The 17922-nt window shown below is 45.1% G+C and overlaps 1 protein-coding gene across 7 annotated transcripts in view; it reads left to right on the forward strand.

Moving 5' to 3' along the window:
• The first annotated feature begins 2282 nt into the window (after positions 1–2282).
• Positions 2283–17922, forward strand: part of SDK1 (sidekick cell adhesion molecule 1) — a 598536-nt gene continuing 582896 nt past the window's right edge. For 6 of the 7 annotated variants that reach the window (XM_081169333.1, XM_081169337.1, XM_081169338.1 and 3 more), the window contains exons 1-2: positions 2283–2421; positions 5491–7047. In XM_081169333.1, coding sequence (XP_081025459.1) covers positions 6603–7047 — 445 coding nt within the window. In that variant the 5' untranslated portion in view covers positions 2283–2421; positions 5491–6602. The remainder of the gene's footprint in view (positions 2422–5490; positions 7048–17922) is intronic. The other variant, XM_081169334.1, reaches the window with a different exon arrangement.

Here is a 17922-nt window from a genome sequence, read left to right on the forward strand (position 1 = left end):
CTACTATGAGCTGAATAGAGAGCATGAAATTCACACTCGACTCCGAGTATATTTCAGATCTCTTCCAGCCTTACCTGGAGGAGATGCTGGAGACTGAACCCAAGACCTTCTGCATGAAAAGCATGTGCTTTACCACTCAGCTGCAACCCTTCCCATAGCTTACAGCAGCTATAGCTCTCTTTTGCTCCTACCCTGCTGATCACTGGCATGTGCCATCATCTCGGTTGCCCTCCTCAGCACACATTCCAGCTTGTCAACATGTTTTTGAATTGTGGTGACCAGAACTGTACACGGTATTCCAGGTGTGGTCTGACCAAGGCAGAATAGAGCAGTGCTATTACTTCTTTTGATCTGGACACTATAATTCTTTGGATGCAGCCTAGAATAGCATGAGCTGCTGCTTCTTCTCCTTTTATGCTGCTTTATCATCCTGTTGACTCATGTTAAGCTTGTGGTCTACTATGATCCCTAGATCCTTTTCACAGGATCCTACATTTGTGCATCTCATTATAATTTGTGCAGGGCTATCTTGGTGCAGATTAAAAGTAACACCCCACCCTCATCATTTCTTTATTATGTACCTATATTATGTATATATATTATATTATGTACCTAGCTAGAGTCTGTTTCAACTCTGCACTGAAATGGTTACTTCCTTTTATCTTTTTGTATGTTTTGATATTTAATTTAAATAAATAAATGGCCACTCTGGGGCTGGGCACTTCATCTTTGAAATAAGGTCCTCAAACCAATCCTGTATTCTTCCTTATTGACACATTGGCACCAGCTGAAGCTTCCCTGTGTTTTGCCATGACCTTTAATGGACTACTCAGCTATGAAAGTGTTTGTGTAGGTGGTTTGGGATTTTAACAGCTTTTGATGTCCTGCCATTTGTTCTTATTATTTCATGATTGTTGAATTAGTTTAATGGCATGCAGGGGTGCTGTTATTATTATGTATTACCATTGTACCTTGCTTTGGAAACGCAGGTAGGAGAGCAACTCAAAAGTGTTTCAAACGAATGAATGAAATGAAGATTAAGGATGCGGGAGCCCTGTTGGAATATTTGGCTCTCTTCTTGGCGAAAGATAACAGTCGATGCAATGAAACAAATTGCAGTGCCAAATATAAGAGGGTGGAAGTGTTTTTTTGTGTGTGTGTGTGTTTTAGTGTAGGTGTAAGAAACTGTAAAAAGGGCGATGGTCGCAGGCACGAGGCACCAGGTTGGTGCATTGAAAAGAAAAAGTGGGCCCGGAGTGATGGCGAGGCAAAAACAGGCGACATCCCTAGGGAGCGCTGGTACCATCTATTCTGCAAGCTTCACGGGCAACTGCGTGCAGAAAGCGTGCCTGCACTCCTTTGATTTAAACGCCTCTCAAAACACTTGGCCCGATCCTCTTAATGCCGTCCATTAATAATACAGTATACACGGAGTGAGACACGCACAAATGAAGAGGAATGACACGGGACCTGATCGGCACTGCTGAATGAGTTTGCCACAATACGTAGCTTGCCGAGGTACTTTTTTTTTAGAGCCCTGGCGTGTGCAAGCAAAAGCGCGTTCAGCGAAACAAACTAAGCCAAGCTCGGGCAAACAACAGCAGCGCCTTTTAAAGCAACGAGAATGGGCGGTCGGGAGGTATTTGCAAAAGCTTCCTCTCCCCCCCCCCCCTTGCACGGCTTCCTGGCTTTTGTTAAATCCACCCCCGCCCGCAACCCGCGCCTCCCCTTCTCTCGCTTGCTGCAAACATTTAACGGCGGCAGCAAGGATCTGCCAGACACAAAGGCAGGAAACATGCAGCCTGGAGGACCGCTGCAGCCCCCTCCTCCTCCTCCTCCAACGGCTAGTATTTCTATTCCCCCCCCCCCAGCCCCCGATCCAGGGCGTGTCTCCCCGCTCGCAAACGCTCTTTCTGGCGGCGGCGCCGTCCCTTTCGCTCCTGCTGCTGGCTGCTGCAGAGGCGCTTCCCTGCAATGCCCTGCAGGGGGCGCAGGCCAGCGAGGCGGGCGGAGGAGGGGAGAACGCCGGGTTCAAACCAATCAATCGAAGCAGGCAGGGAGGCGGGGGAACCTGAGGGCGCGCGCGCACCCAGTCGTTAGGCAGACGGGTTTACAAAAACAGAAAAGGGGGGAAAAGCGCGCGGCCTTCGGGGCGGGGCGGCGGAGGACACGCTCCGCACTCGGGGCTCCTCCCCTCACGCGCCTCCTTGGCCAATCGCCGGGCGGGAAGGCGGTGGGCGGAGCGTTGCGGGTGGTTTTGGCGGCGGGAAAGCGGGCGTCTCTTTATTCTCCCCCTCGCCCGCCAGACTCTGTCAGTCTCTGTGAAGGGGCGCTGAGGCGAGGAGCTCCTCTGCCCGCCTCTCAGCGCCTGTGTGGAGAGCAGGCGGCCGAGAAATAAGAAACAGCAAAAGTATACATAAAGTATGTGGCGAATGTAAAGCCACCCCCTTCGCATGGTTTCCCTGTGCCTGCTATTTTTATTCAGAACAACAGCTATGTACAGAGTATGCGGCGAATGTAAAGCCACCCCTCACAAATCATCGCGTTTTAAGATTTTTAAAATTAAGATTTCTAGTTCTCTATCTTAGTCATTGTTATTCAGAACAACAGATGTGTAAATAGTTGGCGGCGAATGTAATGCCACCCCAAACAAATGGTTTCATTTTAGGTTTTTTGTTTTGTTTTAAAATAGCTTTTCGTTATATATACACTGCCTCCCTATGTAGGACGCATTTAAAGGAAGCTTCCCTTGGGGAAAAGCAAAGTATAAATATTTCTATATTAACATTATTATTAATGTGTGTGTGTGTAATAATAATCACACCAGACACGCATACATGCTGTCTCCCAGTTCAATACAGGATTGAAGGAAGCTTTACTCCCCTCATGAGGGGGAAGATAGTTTTTCTATTTTATATATTCGTATTTATTAGCTGCTGTTGTGTGCATCTGTAATAATTATAACAGACACATACATGCTGCTTCTATTTAGGACACATTTGAAGGAAGCGCTTCTCTCATGAGAGGGGGAAACAGGCTTTTATTTTATATACTATATTTATTAGCCACCATTATTATTATTATTATTATTAGTCATAACTGACATACTGTCTCCCAGTTCAGGACACATTTGAAGGAAGTTTTTCCTCCCCTCAGGAGGGGGGAAAAGAGAGACATTTCCATGTTACATATTCCTATATTTTAAGCCATTATTATTATTAATTATAATAATAATACATGCTGCTTCCCAGTTCAGGACACATTTGAAGGAAGTTTTTCCTTCCCTCATGGAGTAGGATTCCTCTGGCCTTGTCTGCCTGAGGCAGTTGTGTCAGCTTGCCTCATGGCTGGGCCGGCTTTCCGAGGCCCCTTCTGGGAGCAGGTTTCTCAGTTTCTCAGTTCTTGATAGAAACAAGTTCTCTCTCAGTCTTCTTGACAGAAAGAAGACCAAAGCTCTCACAGGAGCAGGGACTGGTTCTCAGAGGAGGCAACTAGGACCATTTAGAAGCACAAAATCCCGCCTTCCTTTCCCCTCCCCAGGGAAGCCTGGCATGGTGGCAATTTTGTCTCCCAGGCTTGTTTATTATCATTTGTGCTATTTTTCCATAAAAAGGGGTACCAGAACTCACCATGAACACCTCCGTTGTTCTCTTATAATGGCAACGTGCCCACCTGAGGGGTGCCAGAACTGAATTCCGGCAGGTTCCGGCTGGGGAAAAGCAACAACCCCTGATTATTAAGATTATTATTGGTATGAAAATTTCTACACCGCCCTTCCCTGAAGGATCACAAGGCAGTTTACAATATAAAGACGCAAAAATACGTAACATGGGAATAAACAAAAACAATACCCTCCCCCCATCTCGTTTAAAAGGCCATAGACTATTATTATTTGTTGCATGTATTTGCTTTGTGAAATTTGCAGGCTGTTTGATTGTAAAGATAACCTCTTGTGCTTATCCTCACAAGAGCCCTGTGAGGTAGGATAGGACAATAGGGGACCTCCACCCCCCCACCCCTGTCTCAGGGAATGCATTTGAGAGAGGGGTGGGAGCAGGGCTGGTCCAATGCTTTATGGCACTTGAGGCAAACCACAAAATGGTGCCCTCCCCAGCCAGAAGGGAACAAGGGTGGGAGAAGACCAGGACTGCCTCCTATTCACCAAGAGGCTGCTGTAGAGGCGGCATTGGTGGTGATGGGGCTGCTGAGGAGGAGGTGGATCTGACCTCTGAGGAGTGCATGGATTGGCAGCAGCAGTGTGTGATGCATTCCTTGTAGGCCAGATCTGCTGCCCTGTGGATCCTGCCGCCTGAGGCATTCACCTCACCTTGCCTCATGTGTGGGCCGGCCCTGGGTGGGAGGGAAATGCAGGCCAGACAGAGAACAATATGAAAGCTGGGTAAAGCTTACAGGGAAGAGGAGTGGTGGGTGGGGTGAAGAATAATGATACATTTCAGCGATAATTTTATTGTTTGATCTTTTTTTGTAAACTGCTTTGAGGGTTGTTGTTTTTTCTACAGCCAAAGAGTATACGAATTTTATTAAATAGATAACTAAGGGTGGATTTCAGGGGTGGAGAGTGATGGACGCAAAAGTTAAGTGTGAGGACTGCAGGGGTGAGAGAAACAGAAACTGGGGGTTGAAACCCTACACTTGAAAGTGAGTCCCATTTGGAGTCCGGTTTCTATGGGTCTAATCCAGACGCCCATTTATGGGTCTAGTCTGTGGCAGTGGCGTAGCGTGGGGGGTGCAGGGGGGGGCGGCCGCACTGGGCACAACATCTGGGGGTTAGGGTTAGGGGGCGCAAATCCACTGGTTAGGGGGCACAAATCCACTGGTTAGGGGGCGCAAATCCACGGGTTAGGGGGCGCAAATTACTTGCCTTGCCCCGAGTGCTGACAACCCACGCTACGCCACTGGTCTGTGGGGTTTACTTTTGAGTGAAGCTGCTTAGGACTGCACTGTAGACAAAAGGGGCTGAAAAAGTTATGGGGGGGGGGTGTTTCCCATACCACGCACCCTGAAATCAATGGACCTGGGAGCAGATCTCACTCAATATCATTGTGGGGGGGAACAGAGAAGAGATGTGTAGACTAAAAAACCCTACAGCAAGCCTGCTTGCTCAGCAGCGAGCAAGCCCCCTTCAGTTTCCTGGGGCTTGTATGCAAGTCAAGCATGTGCTTAGGATCGCTGCCTTGGCCGAAGTGGGACGTAGCCACCAATGTGAACCAATCTCCCCCCTGGCTCGTTTCGGTGCCCCACCTGACATTTGTGCCCCCCCCTCCGCCCGTCAAGTCCCAGAAAGAAAGAAGCGTTGCAGGCAGTCCCGAAAGGGTTAAGCGTCCATCTCGTGGCGATGGTCCCAGTTGGAAACGGGATGCATCTTCGAAGCACTTTTGAACCCGGGTCTGCTGGCGCTGGGGGTGTCGCGGTGTCGCCTTCCGTCCTCGCTCTCTGAACGGCTCTCCTCTCCCTTCCTTGTGTTTACAGCTTCTGCGTAAGAGAGAGCGAGCGAGCAGAGGAAGATCCCTCCGGGCTTGTGCAACGAGGGACGCCGGGGGTGGCCAGCCAAGCGGAGGATTTCACCTTGTTGCTGCTGCTGCTTCCGTGGGTCTCCTTCCCTGCTCGGCTGGGGGGGGGGGGGCTTCTGCCTTGGGCTGCCTCCGCAGTTGACCCAGAAGTGGGGAGGAGGAGGAGGAGGAGAAGAAGAAGAAGGAGAAGGAAGCCTCCTTGGAGGTGAGCTGTTGCTTCCTCTCCCCGTCTCTCCCTCTCTCCCAGCAACCTCCTCCTGTCTCCTGCGAGGGAAACCTGATCAGATTTCCCCCACCTTCGCTGGAGAGTTCAAGAGAGAGACACCCTCCCCCCCCGCTCCCGCCTCCCCCTGGCGTGTAACTGGTTGCAAATCGAGCTGGAAAGAGCAGCGCAGCCAGGCGCGGGCTCAGTTTACCTGCTCGGCTGGGGATCTTAGGAGCCTTCGCGACTGCTGTCCAAAGGGGGGGACACGCCGCGATTGCAACTCCGGAGAGGGATGGAGGGATGAAGGAAATCGGATGCGTAAGAACATCTCCGTGGCTCTGCAAGGAGGAGAAGGGAAGGTTCGTCGGGACCCAGCCCAACCTGTCAGCGTGGGGCTTCCCCACTTTGTTCCTTTGACTGGAGCGGGGCTGGAGTGACTCTTTGAATCCCACGATCGCTTTTCCTCCCTGCCTCGCTCGAGACTGAAGGACTTGCCCGAGAATTTAGAACTTCAGGAGCCTTTGCAGGGTCTTTGCTCTGGAGAGGAGGAGGAGGAGGGGAGGAAGAAGAGGGACGGCGGCGCAGAAACCGTAGCCACGCTTCTTCAGCATCAGGGGGGCGGGCAGTTTCCGTCATCTTGGTGGCTATGGAAGGTGCTCTCTGGATTGTCTGCCGGTGCCTGGCGGAGATGGACCGCTCTCTTCCTCCGGCCGTGCTCTGATGGCTTTTGCTTTTTGCTAGGGATGTGATGAAGAACCTCGATCTGTTGAGATATTGACGCCAGTAAACTTAATACAGTACACACACACACACTCTCTCTCTCTGTTTGTGTGTGTGGTGAAGGCATCGGAGGAGTCCAGAGGAACATGTGTTTTGCATTTCTGCCTGCTTGTTTTGGTGCAATCAGTTCCTCCACGAGACACATCGATTGGGGCGGCGATTGCAAGGCAGTCATGCACAGGGAATGCTTTCGCCTGGGGTTTCTATGCAAAGTGGGCGCGAGCCAGGGAGACCACGGCTCCTTCCCGGCGGGGGCTCGGGTCCCCCGAAAACTTCGGGATGGCCGCAGCGGGAGGCCCCCCCGCCAGAACATGGCCTCTCTGGGGGATGGAGTGAGCTTTGGTGGCGGGCCCTCCTCGGATCGTGTGGAGCAAATAGTGATCCGGAGAAGGGGGGCTGGGAACCTTGCTCCGCCGAGGAATAGGTGGCGAGATCGAGTGATGATAAAGTTAAACTTCTGTTTCTTCTTCTGCCGGGGATGGTGGGCGTTTCTCTTCCTTCAGCTCCACATGTTGCAAGCTCTGGCACAAGGTAAGGCTTGCTTTGAGACGCTTTGGGCTTATTGGGATAGGCTTGTCTCCCTCCCTTGCAAAAAAGGACGCCAGGCATCCCGCTGCTCAGGGGAACTGGAGTGATAGGTTAGGTATACAGCCCTGGCTTTCTGTTTTTCACACCAGAGACACGACCCTCTCGTTGCAGCCTTTCCCTTCGACAGTGGGTTTCGGATGACAAGGGCTGCCTCGGCATAAACAGCCATAGGATGTGTCTTGGCATCTTTTCTCCCACGATATCCCTTTCCCTCCCCACCTCCCTCCACCCCACCATTGGTGTAATCCTATCTGAGCCTCTGCTAATCTTCACCCTTTAACTGTTTGGGGAGGAATCTGCAATTCAATACTTCCAGGCAATGGAAGAGTTAACTTTTTGGATGTGTGTGTGTGCATATATGAAATACATTGAGCTAAGCTGTCAAGAGAAAGGAGGGCCCATAAATCTGCCAGCTAAGGCTAAATCAGGCGTGTTTTAAAAAAATAGAGAGAGAAAATGAATACAGTACCATTGTATGTTTGAGCGCTGTTCATTCAGGTTGCCAACAACATAGATTTAACACAGACAAACGGTGCGATTGATTCGTGTCTCCACATTTCCACATCAAGGACCTTTATAGTCGAACGATGGGGTCATATAGCAGAGGAAAGGAACAACAGGCTTCAGAGATCCAGTGCCAGGCACTTTGGATAGAATAATTGTCAGTGTGAGTGTGTGTGCATGCGCGTGTGCATTTTAATAGCCAGATCTCTGCAAATTCCAAATGTTTCGACGGAGTGAAAAACATAATATATTGCAACGTGGGCTCCGCGTATTGCAGTTGGTTATGCAGAGTGACCTGATGAACAAGCGCCGCTTTCACTTTCGGCGCGTGTGCTGTTGGTGGTTGTTTGTCAAGCTGGGCTGGAGCGGTCTGTTGGGCACCCTGCTGGTCTCTCGCGGGGCTGAGTTAGCGAGAAGCATGTGGAAGTTACTCATGCCGGGGAAAGAGGGCGTTGGGTCTGCCCAAGCATTGCCTTGTCATAAGCAGAGCGATTTCTTGGTTATATATCCCCCACCTCACACGCGGTGGTCCATTTTTTTCCTATGAGCTCCTTTACAGAAACAAAGAATGGAAACAAGGCAAAGGTTGAAGGTTGCTTTTTTCTTCCTGCTAGCAATTGCATGGCTGATCACAATGTTGCATGCCCCCTTGCAACCGAGAGAATTAATGAGAAGTAAATGGTGTTTGGCGCCCCCCCCCCCTCTGGTAATGAGAGTATTCCTCAAGCTTGACTTTAAGGCAGCCCAGAGAAGTTTTCAGAATATCTTTCCCTCGCCTCCTCCCAGTTTCTGGGGAGTTGTAGAATTACTTAGGGAGGAGCAGCTCGGCGTTCGCTCGAGCGGTAAGAGGAGGGGCTACGCAACTAAGCGTGTTCTTCCAGCCATGCCTTGTCAGCGTTTACTACTTCAGGATGAAGTTTTAATTCTGGTATAAAACGCTCCTTACTAATTGCCTCCAGCCGCATCAGGCTGCCTCTTCCGGCCCATTGTGTATGCTCTCAGTCCCTCCTTTTCCTGAACTGTTTGACAATCAGGGCCTGGAAATCTCTGCAGAATAGTGTTATGTTTATACCAAACCTCTTGTAATCTTTTAGCAAGTTAAACTACACGTTTCCTCCCCCTATATTGTATACTTTTTCTTTTTGGCTAAATATAATTTTGACCTTTTTCAAGACAAATATTTGAACAGCTATTTAAATTGGATTTCCTGAAGTCTGCAGTGAAGCCAGTTTTACATGCATATGCCTCAATCAATTAAAGTGACCTTTTTAAGAAATATTGTTTTCTGTGGATGAATGGTGAAAGTAACCTTCATCTTGCATCGGAAAGTATGTATATTTGTATGTCAGGTAATATAATGAAAGGTTTGTGACTGCATTTAGTGCAAATATTAAGACTGCATGCCTGTGAGCACTTAATTAGAAGTAAGGCCCATTCAACTTAAATGCTTGACCATGCCTAAGAGCCAAAGGCATTATTGATCTTACAGAAGACATTCACATCTAACTTTTGAGGTCTTCTGTAGTTTTACGAGAAGTGTATTTACTATTTCACTGTCATTTACAGTGTTCAATTAGGAACGTTATGGACTGGAAAAATAAATTACTCATTGTGAAGAAAGTTAAGGCTGCTATTCATGACTTATGCATGTCTTCTTAGAAGTCCCACTGAGCTCTATGAGACTTACTGGTTCTCTCAGGGAAGTGTGTCTAAAACCCTGGGGAGCCACTGCCAGTCAGTGTAGACAAGCTAGTAAGTCCAACTTGGTATAAGCTGTTTCCTATGTCTTCTATGAACACTTTGGCGTAATGCAATTAATAGCATCATTGCTCAGAAGTAAACCCCAGTTATAGAAGTGTGTGTATGATTGCTAGTAGAACAAAACTGACCTAAAAGCTCTACGGAGTGGAGATTCAATTGTGTGCTACATTGTGACTGATGTTCAAATGACTCACTGAAGTATGAACACTTCACTGCAGGAAATAAGAAGAAAGTATCTGTGGCCTTGTTATGAAGGATGACTTCTGCAACCCTTTGAAAATTATATTGATTTATAGAGGAGTGCTTTCTTTTTTAGTGTGATGAACTTAACTTGAGGTTTAAATTGTAAGGGATGAAATTTCGCTGTCCTCTGCATTTATTTGTATCTCATCATTTAAAACATTTTTTTATTAGAAATGCGTATTGTAGAAAAGATATACTTTGATCAAAGCTTATCTTGAAAATGAGATGTCTGGAGTTTCTATTGATGCTTCAAATTGATTGATTAGTTGGTCAGGATCATTTTGTGACTATCCCTTTGCATCAGATAAAAATAAGTGAAACAAAATGTAAAATCTTGCTATAAAATATGATTATTGTTAGTAGTGGAAATAATATAACGGCATGCTGTAATATTGGTTCTAAGGTCAATAATTGAAAGTAAGTGGATAATTATATACATTTAAGGTGGTTATATATTTTTCTCTTGGCCTGCTTCCCTCAGCCAGCTGTTCTTTGGCTACTGCCATTCCTAGACCAAACTTGCCACAGTATTACACACTCTGGTAACCTCATATCTCAATGACTGCGATACACTCTACATAGGGCTATCTTTGAAGATGGTACAGAAACTGCAGCTGGTGCGGAATGCTGTTCAGGTGCTTAAGCATGAGCTTATATAACATCCATTCTGTGGGAACTGCACTGGCTGCCTGTATTTGTTACTAGGACAAGTTTAAGGCATTAGGGCTGTCTTACAAAACCCCAAATTACCTGGAACCCAGGTACTTGTTGGAGTGCCTTTCCCTTTACCTAGACCTTTGGATATAGTGAAGTATAACCATGACCGTGACTGTGTTTTATGTTGTTCCTGTTGCCATATCATTTTTATTGAGATTATATTGTGAATAAGGTACTGTGGTTTTAGGTGAATTATTGTTCACAAGATAGATAGATTGTGTGTGCGGTGCTGGGCTTTCGGATATTCAGGTGAAGGGCAAAAGTATACTTAATAAATAAATATTAACGAGACCAGACTAGATCCTGAGATTGGCAGAGGACGCATTGGTTTTTGTCCCACTGGTGGGTGTGGCCTGCTATGCCATGACAAGAGACAGGCTTTTGTGTTGTTGTGTCCCTGGCTTTGAAACTTATTTAGGTGTTGCTTTTAACTGGTTGAGGTCTTTGTCTATTCCTTTGTTACTTTTACTGTAATCGTTTATACTAATGTTTATTAGTATTTTATGGTTTGCAGTGAAAGATGGTTTATATATATTGTTACATGATACAATAGATACTTGTACATATGAGTATGCTGCTGGTCTACAGAAAGAGGCTAAGATCTTTCAGTGCATGTATATACTCAGAGGGACTTTTGAATGTTTTTCCTTTCTTTGAGCATCAGAAACCCATGTCATGTTACAAACTACTTTTGAAACATCTCTCTGTTTCAAAAGCAGTTTGCTGTGCAATTGCTACATGGCACCTGCTGTTTTTAAAAACTCATCTCCTGGGTGTGGAAACTAGCCCTGTGGTTCTTTGGGTCTTCATCTATCATAATCTGAATCTGATAACCCATGTTCTGTGCAATGACAAGTGAAGTTAATCTATGTTAATTTATTATCTATGTTAATTTCTCATTACTTGACATCAGAAAGGCTCTTTGAAATCAGTGGGAGGAAAAGTTTTGTCAGAAACAATAAATAGTTATCACCATTGGAAACTAATATTTTGGCTCTCCATTATCAGAAGTCTTAATTTCCACATGTAATATATAGATTTACTATATAGTAAATACAGTAAATGAAATAATAATAATAATAATATGCAACAGCCCTTTCCTATTAGTGAGTGTGATTTCAGTTATCCATTGAGTAATGCTTCTCTCAAAATTTTGAACTTGCCTTTCCCTTCTGAACTTACCCTACCTCTTGGTTTTCTTGCTTAACACCAATCTTTTGTTTCACAAGCAAATGGGTGGTGATTTTCTTACAAAGTTGTATGTAGCCTGCTGCAGCATGCAAGGATATATGGAATGGGATTCTGATTCAACACTGACATTAGAAGCTGACCAAGACAGCTGACCCCTCCCTAAAACCACACACAAAGAACTATCAAGAGAATTAAGCAGCAACCCTTTGTGTTTTCCTCTTCCTGAAAATGTATTTTCAAGATAAGTGAAACTGAAGGGCATTCAAAATGAAGGTCATTTCACACACTACAATAGAAAAAGTTACAGTGAAACAAGCAATAATGTGATAACAGTAATAAAACGTATAGTAGTCAAAACATCTAGGAGGGCACAGAAGCCTGATTTAAAAGAAAAGTTTAACTAGCTGTCTAAATGCAAGCAATGAAGGAGCCATACATAGGTGGTGGGGGCCATTACAGAAAAGGCCCTTTTGCATGTTGTCTGCCACTTACAAATTCCTGAAGAGACAGTGAGAAGGGCCTCTGTGGAAAGTCTCAGTAGAATAACCAGTGCCCAGATTTTTTTGGGGGGGGGACACCTGGCCCCCCTCAGCTACCATATTCAAGAGGCAACAAGGCAGATACCATTTATTTGATGGGATTCAGGAGGTTGGACATGTGGATTTAACCTACCTCCCCATCCCCATTAGTTCAAGCACTGCTTTTAGCTTAAAACATGACATTACATAACATAATACGGTAGATATTTGTTTCATACAGATATCACAAGTTCAGCTATAGAAAGCAAAAGATCGGTTCTATCTCTTGACAAGATGCTAGTGTATGGTATAGCATTAGGTCACTAGAGGAAAACTTTTCTAAGACTATTCTGCCATTATAGCTCCTCCATAAGAAGACTGAAGACCCCAAAGGCAGGTTTAAGTTTGCCTTTATGGAAAAACTTACCAGGTACCAAAGCTTTGAACCAAACATGTTGAAATCTGCCTCTTGGGGAAATCTTAATCAAAATGCAAAAAAGGAGAGAAGTTGAAAATGAGAACTTATTGTTTAGGATTCACTACTGTCATTTAAAGGATTAATGGATCTAGGTATATATGTTTATTTTGAATTCAAAAGTAACAGTACGGTAAATATTTTGTTAAAGGTAATGGTAAAGGGACCCCTGACTATTAGGTCCAGTCGTGAGCGACTCTGGGGTTGCGGTGCTCATCTCACTTTATTGGCCGAGGGAGCCGGCGTACAGCTTCCGGGTCATGTGGCCAGCATGACTAAGCCGCTTCTGGCGAACCAGAGCAGCGCACGGAAACACCTTTACCTTCCCTCCTATTTATCTACTTGCACTTTGACGTGCTTTCGAACTGCTAGGTTGGCAGGAGCAGGGACCGAGCAATGGGAGCTCACCCCGTTGCAGGGATTCGAACCGCCAACCTTCTGATCAGCAAGTCCTAGGCTCTGTGGTTTAACCCACAGAGCCACCTGTGTTAAAAGGTCACAAATAAGTGTTCAAGTTTTTGTGTTAATTAAATCTCTTCATAAGGCAGTATGTTATGCAAATCAATACTTTTTCAGGAGTGGGAGAAAAAGGGCTGTTGCAAGACAGGATGAAAATTGAAGTCTGTAGCTTGTGATTGTTGTAAAATGGAACAGAGGAAGGCGTCACACAGGTTAGGTTGTGCCCGGTTCAAAAAGATCGCAGACTGCAACAGAGACTACAACGGTATATGCTTGTTTTCTGTTTGAAAAATATAAAAGCCAGTAGCCATTCATTTATGCATCTAACAAAAATCAGAATGCATTAATGGTGCCATTGTGAAGCAGGCAGCATGGTAGTCTTTATATTATCAGAACTGGAGATCAATGGAGCTGGTGTGCATTTTTTGACCAAAATGGTTAATTATTTCATGGAGATGTTTACTTATGTATAACTTGATAGGTATGTTGGGACAAAAGGTAGGGATTCACAATAGCTTGCATAAACAGCTGCCTTGGACACAGAATTGACCTGCACCTCCATGGAGAGCTGTGAGTCCAGAATGACTCCCAGGCTGTGCACCTGGTCCTTCCAGGGCACAGTTACCCCATTCAGGACCAGGGAGTCCCCCACACCCACCCGCCCTCTGTCCCCCAAGAACAGTACTTCTGGCTTGTCAGGATTCAACCTCAATCTGTTAGCCACCATCCATCCTCCAACCGCCTCCAGACACTCACACAGGACCTTCACCACCTTCACTGGTTCTGATTTGAAAGAGAGGTAGAGCTGGGTATCATCCGCATACTGATGAACAACCAGCCCAAACCCCCTGATGATTTCTCCCAGTGGCTGCAAGTAGATGTTGAAAAGCATGGGGGAGAGGACAGAATCCTGAGGCACCCCACATGAGAGCCCAGGGGTCTGAACACTCATCCCCCCCACTTTCTGAACACGCCCCAGGAGGAAGGAGCGGAACCACTGTACAGTATAACAGTGCCCCCAGATCCCTCCCAGCCCCTCTAGATGGTCCAGAAGGATGTTATGGTTGATGGTGTCAAAAGCCGCTGAGAGATCCAGCAGAACTAGGAAACAGCTTTCACCTTTGTCCCTAGCCTGCTGGAGATCATCGACCAGTGTGACCAAGGCAGTTTTAGTCCCATGAAGAGGCCTGAATCCTGCCTGGAAGGGATCCAAATGGTCCACTTCTTCCAGGAATGCCTGGAATTGTTCAGCAACCACTCACTCAATCACCTTGCCCAAGAATGGAAGATTTGAGACTGGGCAATAGTTGGCCATATTGGTCGCATCTAAAGATGGTTTTTTAAGAAGCGGTTTGATAACCGCCTCTTTCAGTGGGTCTGGGAAGGCTCCCTCACAGACAGAAGCATTCACCACCCCATGAAGCCCATCACCCAGCCCTTCCCAGCTAGCTTTTATAAGCCAGGATGGGCAAGGATCAAGGAGACAGGTGGTTGGTTTCACTCATCCAAGCAGCCTGTCCACATCCTCAGAGGTAACAGATTGGAATTGATCCCACGCAACTTGACTAGACAGGACTCTAGCACTCTTCTGCCCCAGCCCTGCTCCCATGGTGGAGTCTACCTCTTCCCAAATCTGAGCGACTTTTTCTGCAAAAATTCCAACTAAACATTAGGAAGAACTTTCTGACAGTAAGAGCTGTTTGACAGTGGAACAGAATCCCTTGGGAGGTTGTGGACTCTCCCTCACTGGAGATTTTAAAGCAGATATTGGATGGCCACTTGTCATGGATGCTTTAGTTGAGAATACTGCATTGTAGGGGGTTGGGCTGGATTACCCTAGGGGTCCCTTCCAACTCTATGATTCTGTGATTCTAACAAAGGTGCCAGGCAAGCCTCCTTGAGGAAAGCATTCCACAAAGTGGGGATTCACTGCATAAAAGGCCTCTTCTCATGTTGCCACCCTATGGACCTCTTGTGGAGGAGGCACACAAATAAGGTCCTCAGATTATGATTGCAGGGCCTGGATTGGTTCATATGGGGAGAGACAGTTCTTAAGGTAATGCAGTCCTGAGCTGTTTAAGGCTTTATTGGTCAAAGCCAGCACTTAGCATTCAGACTGATAAGGCCATAGTTTGTAATTTTATTGTCTGAGCTGTCCCAAACTTTTATTCCTAGGATTATTCAAGATGTGAAATTATACACAAGTTATACACTTACTATGTGGAATGTAATGGAATGACTTCTGTACTGCTGTGGAATACATAGTTTTAGGCCTTAATTTGATAGCGAGATTCTCATGAGTACAGGCCTCTTGCTCTGAACAGAAGGCATACTGTTGTGAAAGACATTGCAGAATTACAGATAGGTTTAGTCATTTGGTGTGTATAAAAAACCTTACTAGAGTGGTAGATGTAATATACTAATATATTACAATGCATTTTGAACTATCTTTGAAAGGAAATAATAAATTTGCCACTTTCTTAAATGCAATGAGAATTGTTAGCAGCAAAGAAATACGTTAAGTATTAAAAGGCAACCTAGAAATATCATTTTCTTTGGCACTTACAGCAATAGCTGGTTGATTTTTTTAGGGAGATAAAACCCTTGTGCATAGCTTTAAGCATTTTTTAATGAGAAATAGTACCTTAATATTTAAAGAAAGAGAACTTGTCTGGTTTTCTTAGGTTAAAAGAGATGATAGTGTAATTTTTTATGCCACTTGATCAAATCTATAATTTAAAATTGTATAAGGAGCTGAATGCTTATTTAAAGTGGCACTAATGTCCATTATACTTTGCTAGAATAGGAAAATGGATGCTAGAAGAACATGTTTTTTATGGGACAAAGGGGCTTTTAAGACATGGAATTTATGACCTGGCGGGAATAGCAAATGTGTTAATTTCAACAATTATTCCATAGAAAATAGAAGCTGCATTTGACATATATAGGATGAAGAACTTTGAAATGATGTGCAATTTACAAATAAACTCAAACTTGCTATCCTATAAAAGTCCGACAAGTATGTGTGTGAGATGTCAGTTACTGTACAGCAGAAACAAACAGAATAAACTTTATATTGTCAGATGCGATTTCAGTTTTAAAATAGGATTAAAGTCATTAAAAGAGAATATATTTTTAGCATTTATTTGTGGTCATTCCCAGTCTATACTGTTTCATCAGTGAGGCATATTGGATGGTTACTTACAGAACTGGAAAATACATATTAACAAGTTACCATTGACTCTTGGAGTAGTCTAGTTGAGTCAATTTAGACCCAGCCCTGAGATGACTTTTAACACATAAGAAATGCAACCTCACTCACTCTAACCATGGAAAACTGGATTTAGAGAGGTTCTTGTGTACTTGCGCTGCTGACAATAGCCCAAGGACCACTGGTGCCTTTCTTCCTTGCTGCACAAGCAGCATGCTGCAGAGTAGATGGAAGGGAGAGATCATATATCCTCCCCCCCCTCACCTGGAGGTTCAAAGTGTTGGTAAAAGTGTGGATATTCTCTAAAGCAAAAACCCAGTGTGCTGGAACTGTGGGCTCCTATGGATATAATTTACTCATCTCCTTATCATGGCATTTTCCGGACTTGATAAAGCGGATCAAAATGACTGTTCATTTTTTGCGACTCAGGCTACTCTAGTAATTTTAAATTGACCCTTGTACTTATCTGTAACTCAAAGGTTACACATCCCCTAAGCAATGATTTATATATACATAAAGAGTTCTTGAGACTGGTCAGTTGCATTCATTCCTAAGGGGATCGTCTGGCCTAACACATTCAGACTAGATTACTGCAGTGTGTTCTACACAGGGCTATATTAGAAAAGTCTTTGGAAACTTCCATTAGTTCAGAATGTTGCAGCAAGGATGGCTAACCATCCTGTAAGGGACGTGGGTGGCGCTGTGGGTTAAACCACAAGCCCTGGGACTTGTCGATCAGTAGGTTGGCAGTTCGAATCCCCGCGATGGGGTGAGCTCCCGTTGCTCAGTCCCTGCTCCTGCCAACCTAGCAGTTCGAAAGCACATCAAAGTGCAAGTAGATAAATAGGTACCGCTCCAGCGGGAAGGTAAATGGCGTTTCCGTGCACTGCTCTGGTTCGCCAGAAGCGGCTTAGTCATGCTGGCCACATGACCCGGAAGCTGTATGCCAGCTCCATCGGCCAATAAAGCAAGATGAGCGCCGCAACCCTAGAGTCGGTCACGACTGGACCTAATAGTCAGGGGTCCCTTTACCTTTTAACCATCCTGTAACATTTGCAGTGGTTAGTATTATGTTTCTGAACACAGTTCAAAGTGTTGGTGATTTCCAGTAAAACCCTAAACGGCTTTGTTTCAAGTGTCTTCCCTGTATGCTAGCCTGCCTGTTCTTTTAAAGGCCATTCTGTGTTCCACCTGGAGTGAAAACATGAATGAGAGGGATAAGAATAGGGCTTTCTTAGTGGCTGCACCAGTATTGTGGAATAGCTTGATATTAAGAGGGTGAACACATATGTTAGTTAAGGGAACAGTAATAATTTTGGAGCCTTTACATTAAACAGATATTTGATTTGTGATAGCTTTATACAATCTGAAACGTTGTAGTTGTTAATACTTAGAAACCATGCGATGTTTATCATCCTGCAATGCATGCAGTGTTCAGGTTATGCTTTAATGCTGCTACCAGCCTACTCCACCAAAGGAGTTATTTGTTTTTGTTTTTTTACCCTTTCCTACCTATAACATGGAGATAGGCATCTTACTCTATTTAAGTTCCATAGTGTCTGAACAATGGCGCCCTGATCTTAATCTCACTTTGTATACAAGTAATAAAAGTGGACTCTGAAATGCACATAATATGAGTACTAGTGGCATAGATAAAGGTCAGCCCTTTTTGATAACTGTATAAAAATATGAGATAATGTGATATGATGTGCTACATCAATAACATAGGCACCTTTTGA

The sequence above is a fragment of the Podarcis bocagei genome (assembly GCF_964188305.1).
Source record: "Podarcis bocagei genome assembly, chromosome: 14".
Classification (NCBI taxonomy): Eukaryota; Metazoa; Chordata; class Lepidosauria; order Squamata; family Lacertidae; genus Podarcis; species Podarcis bocagei.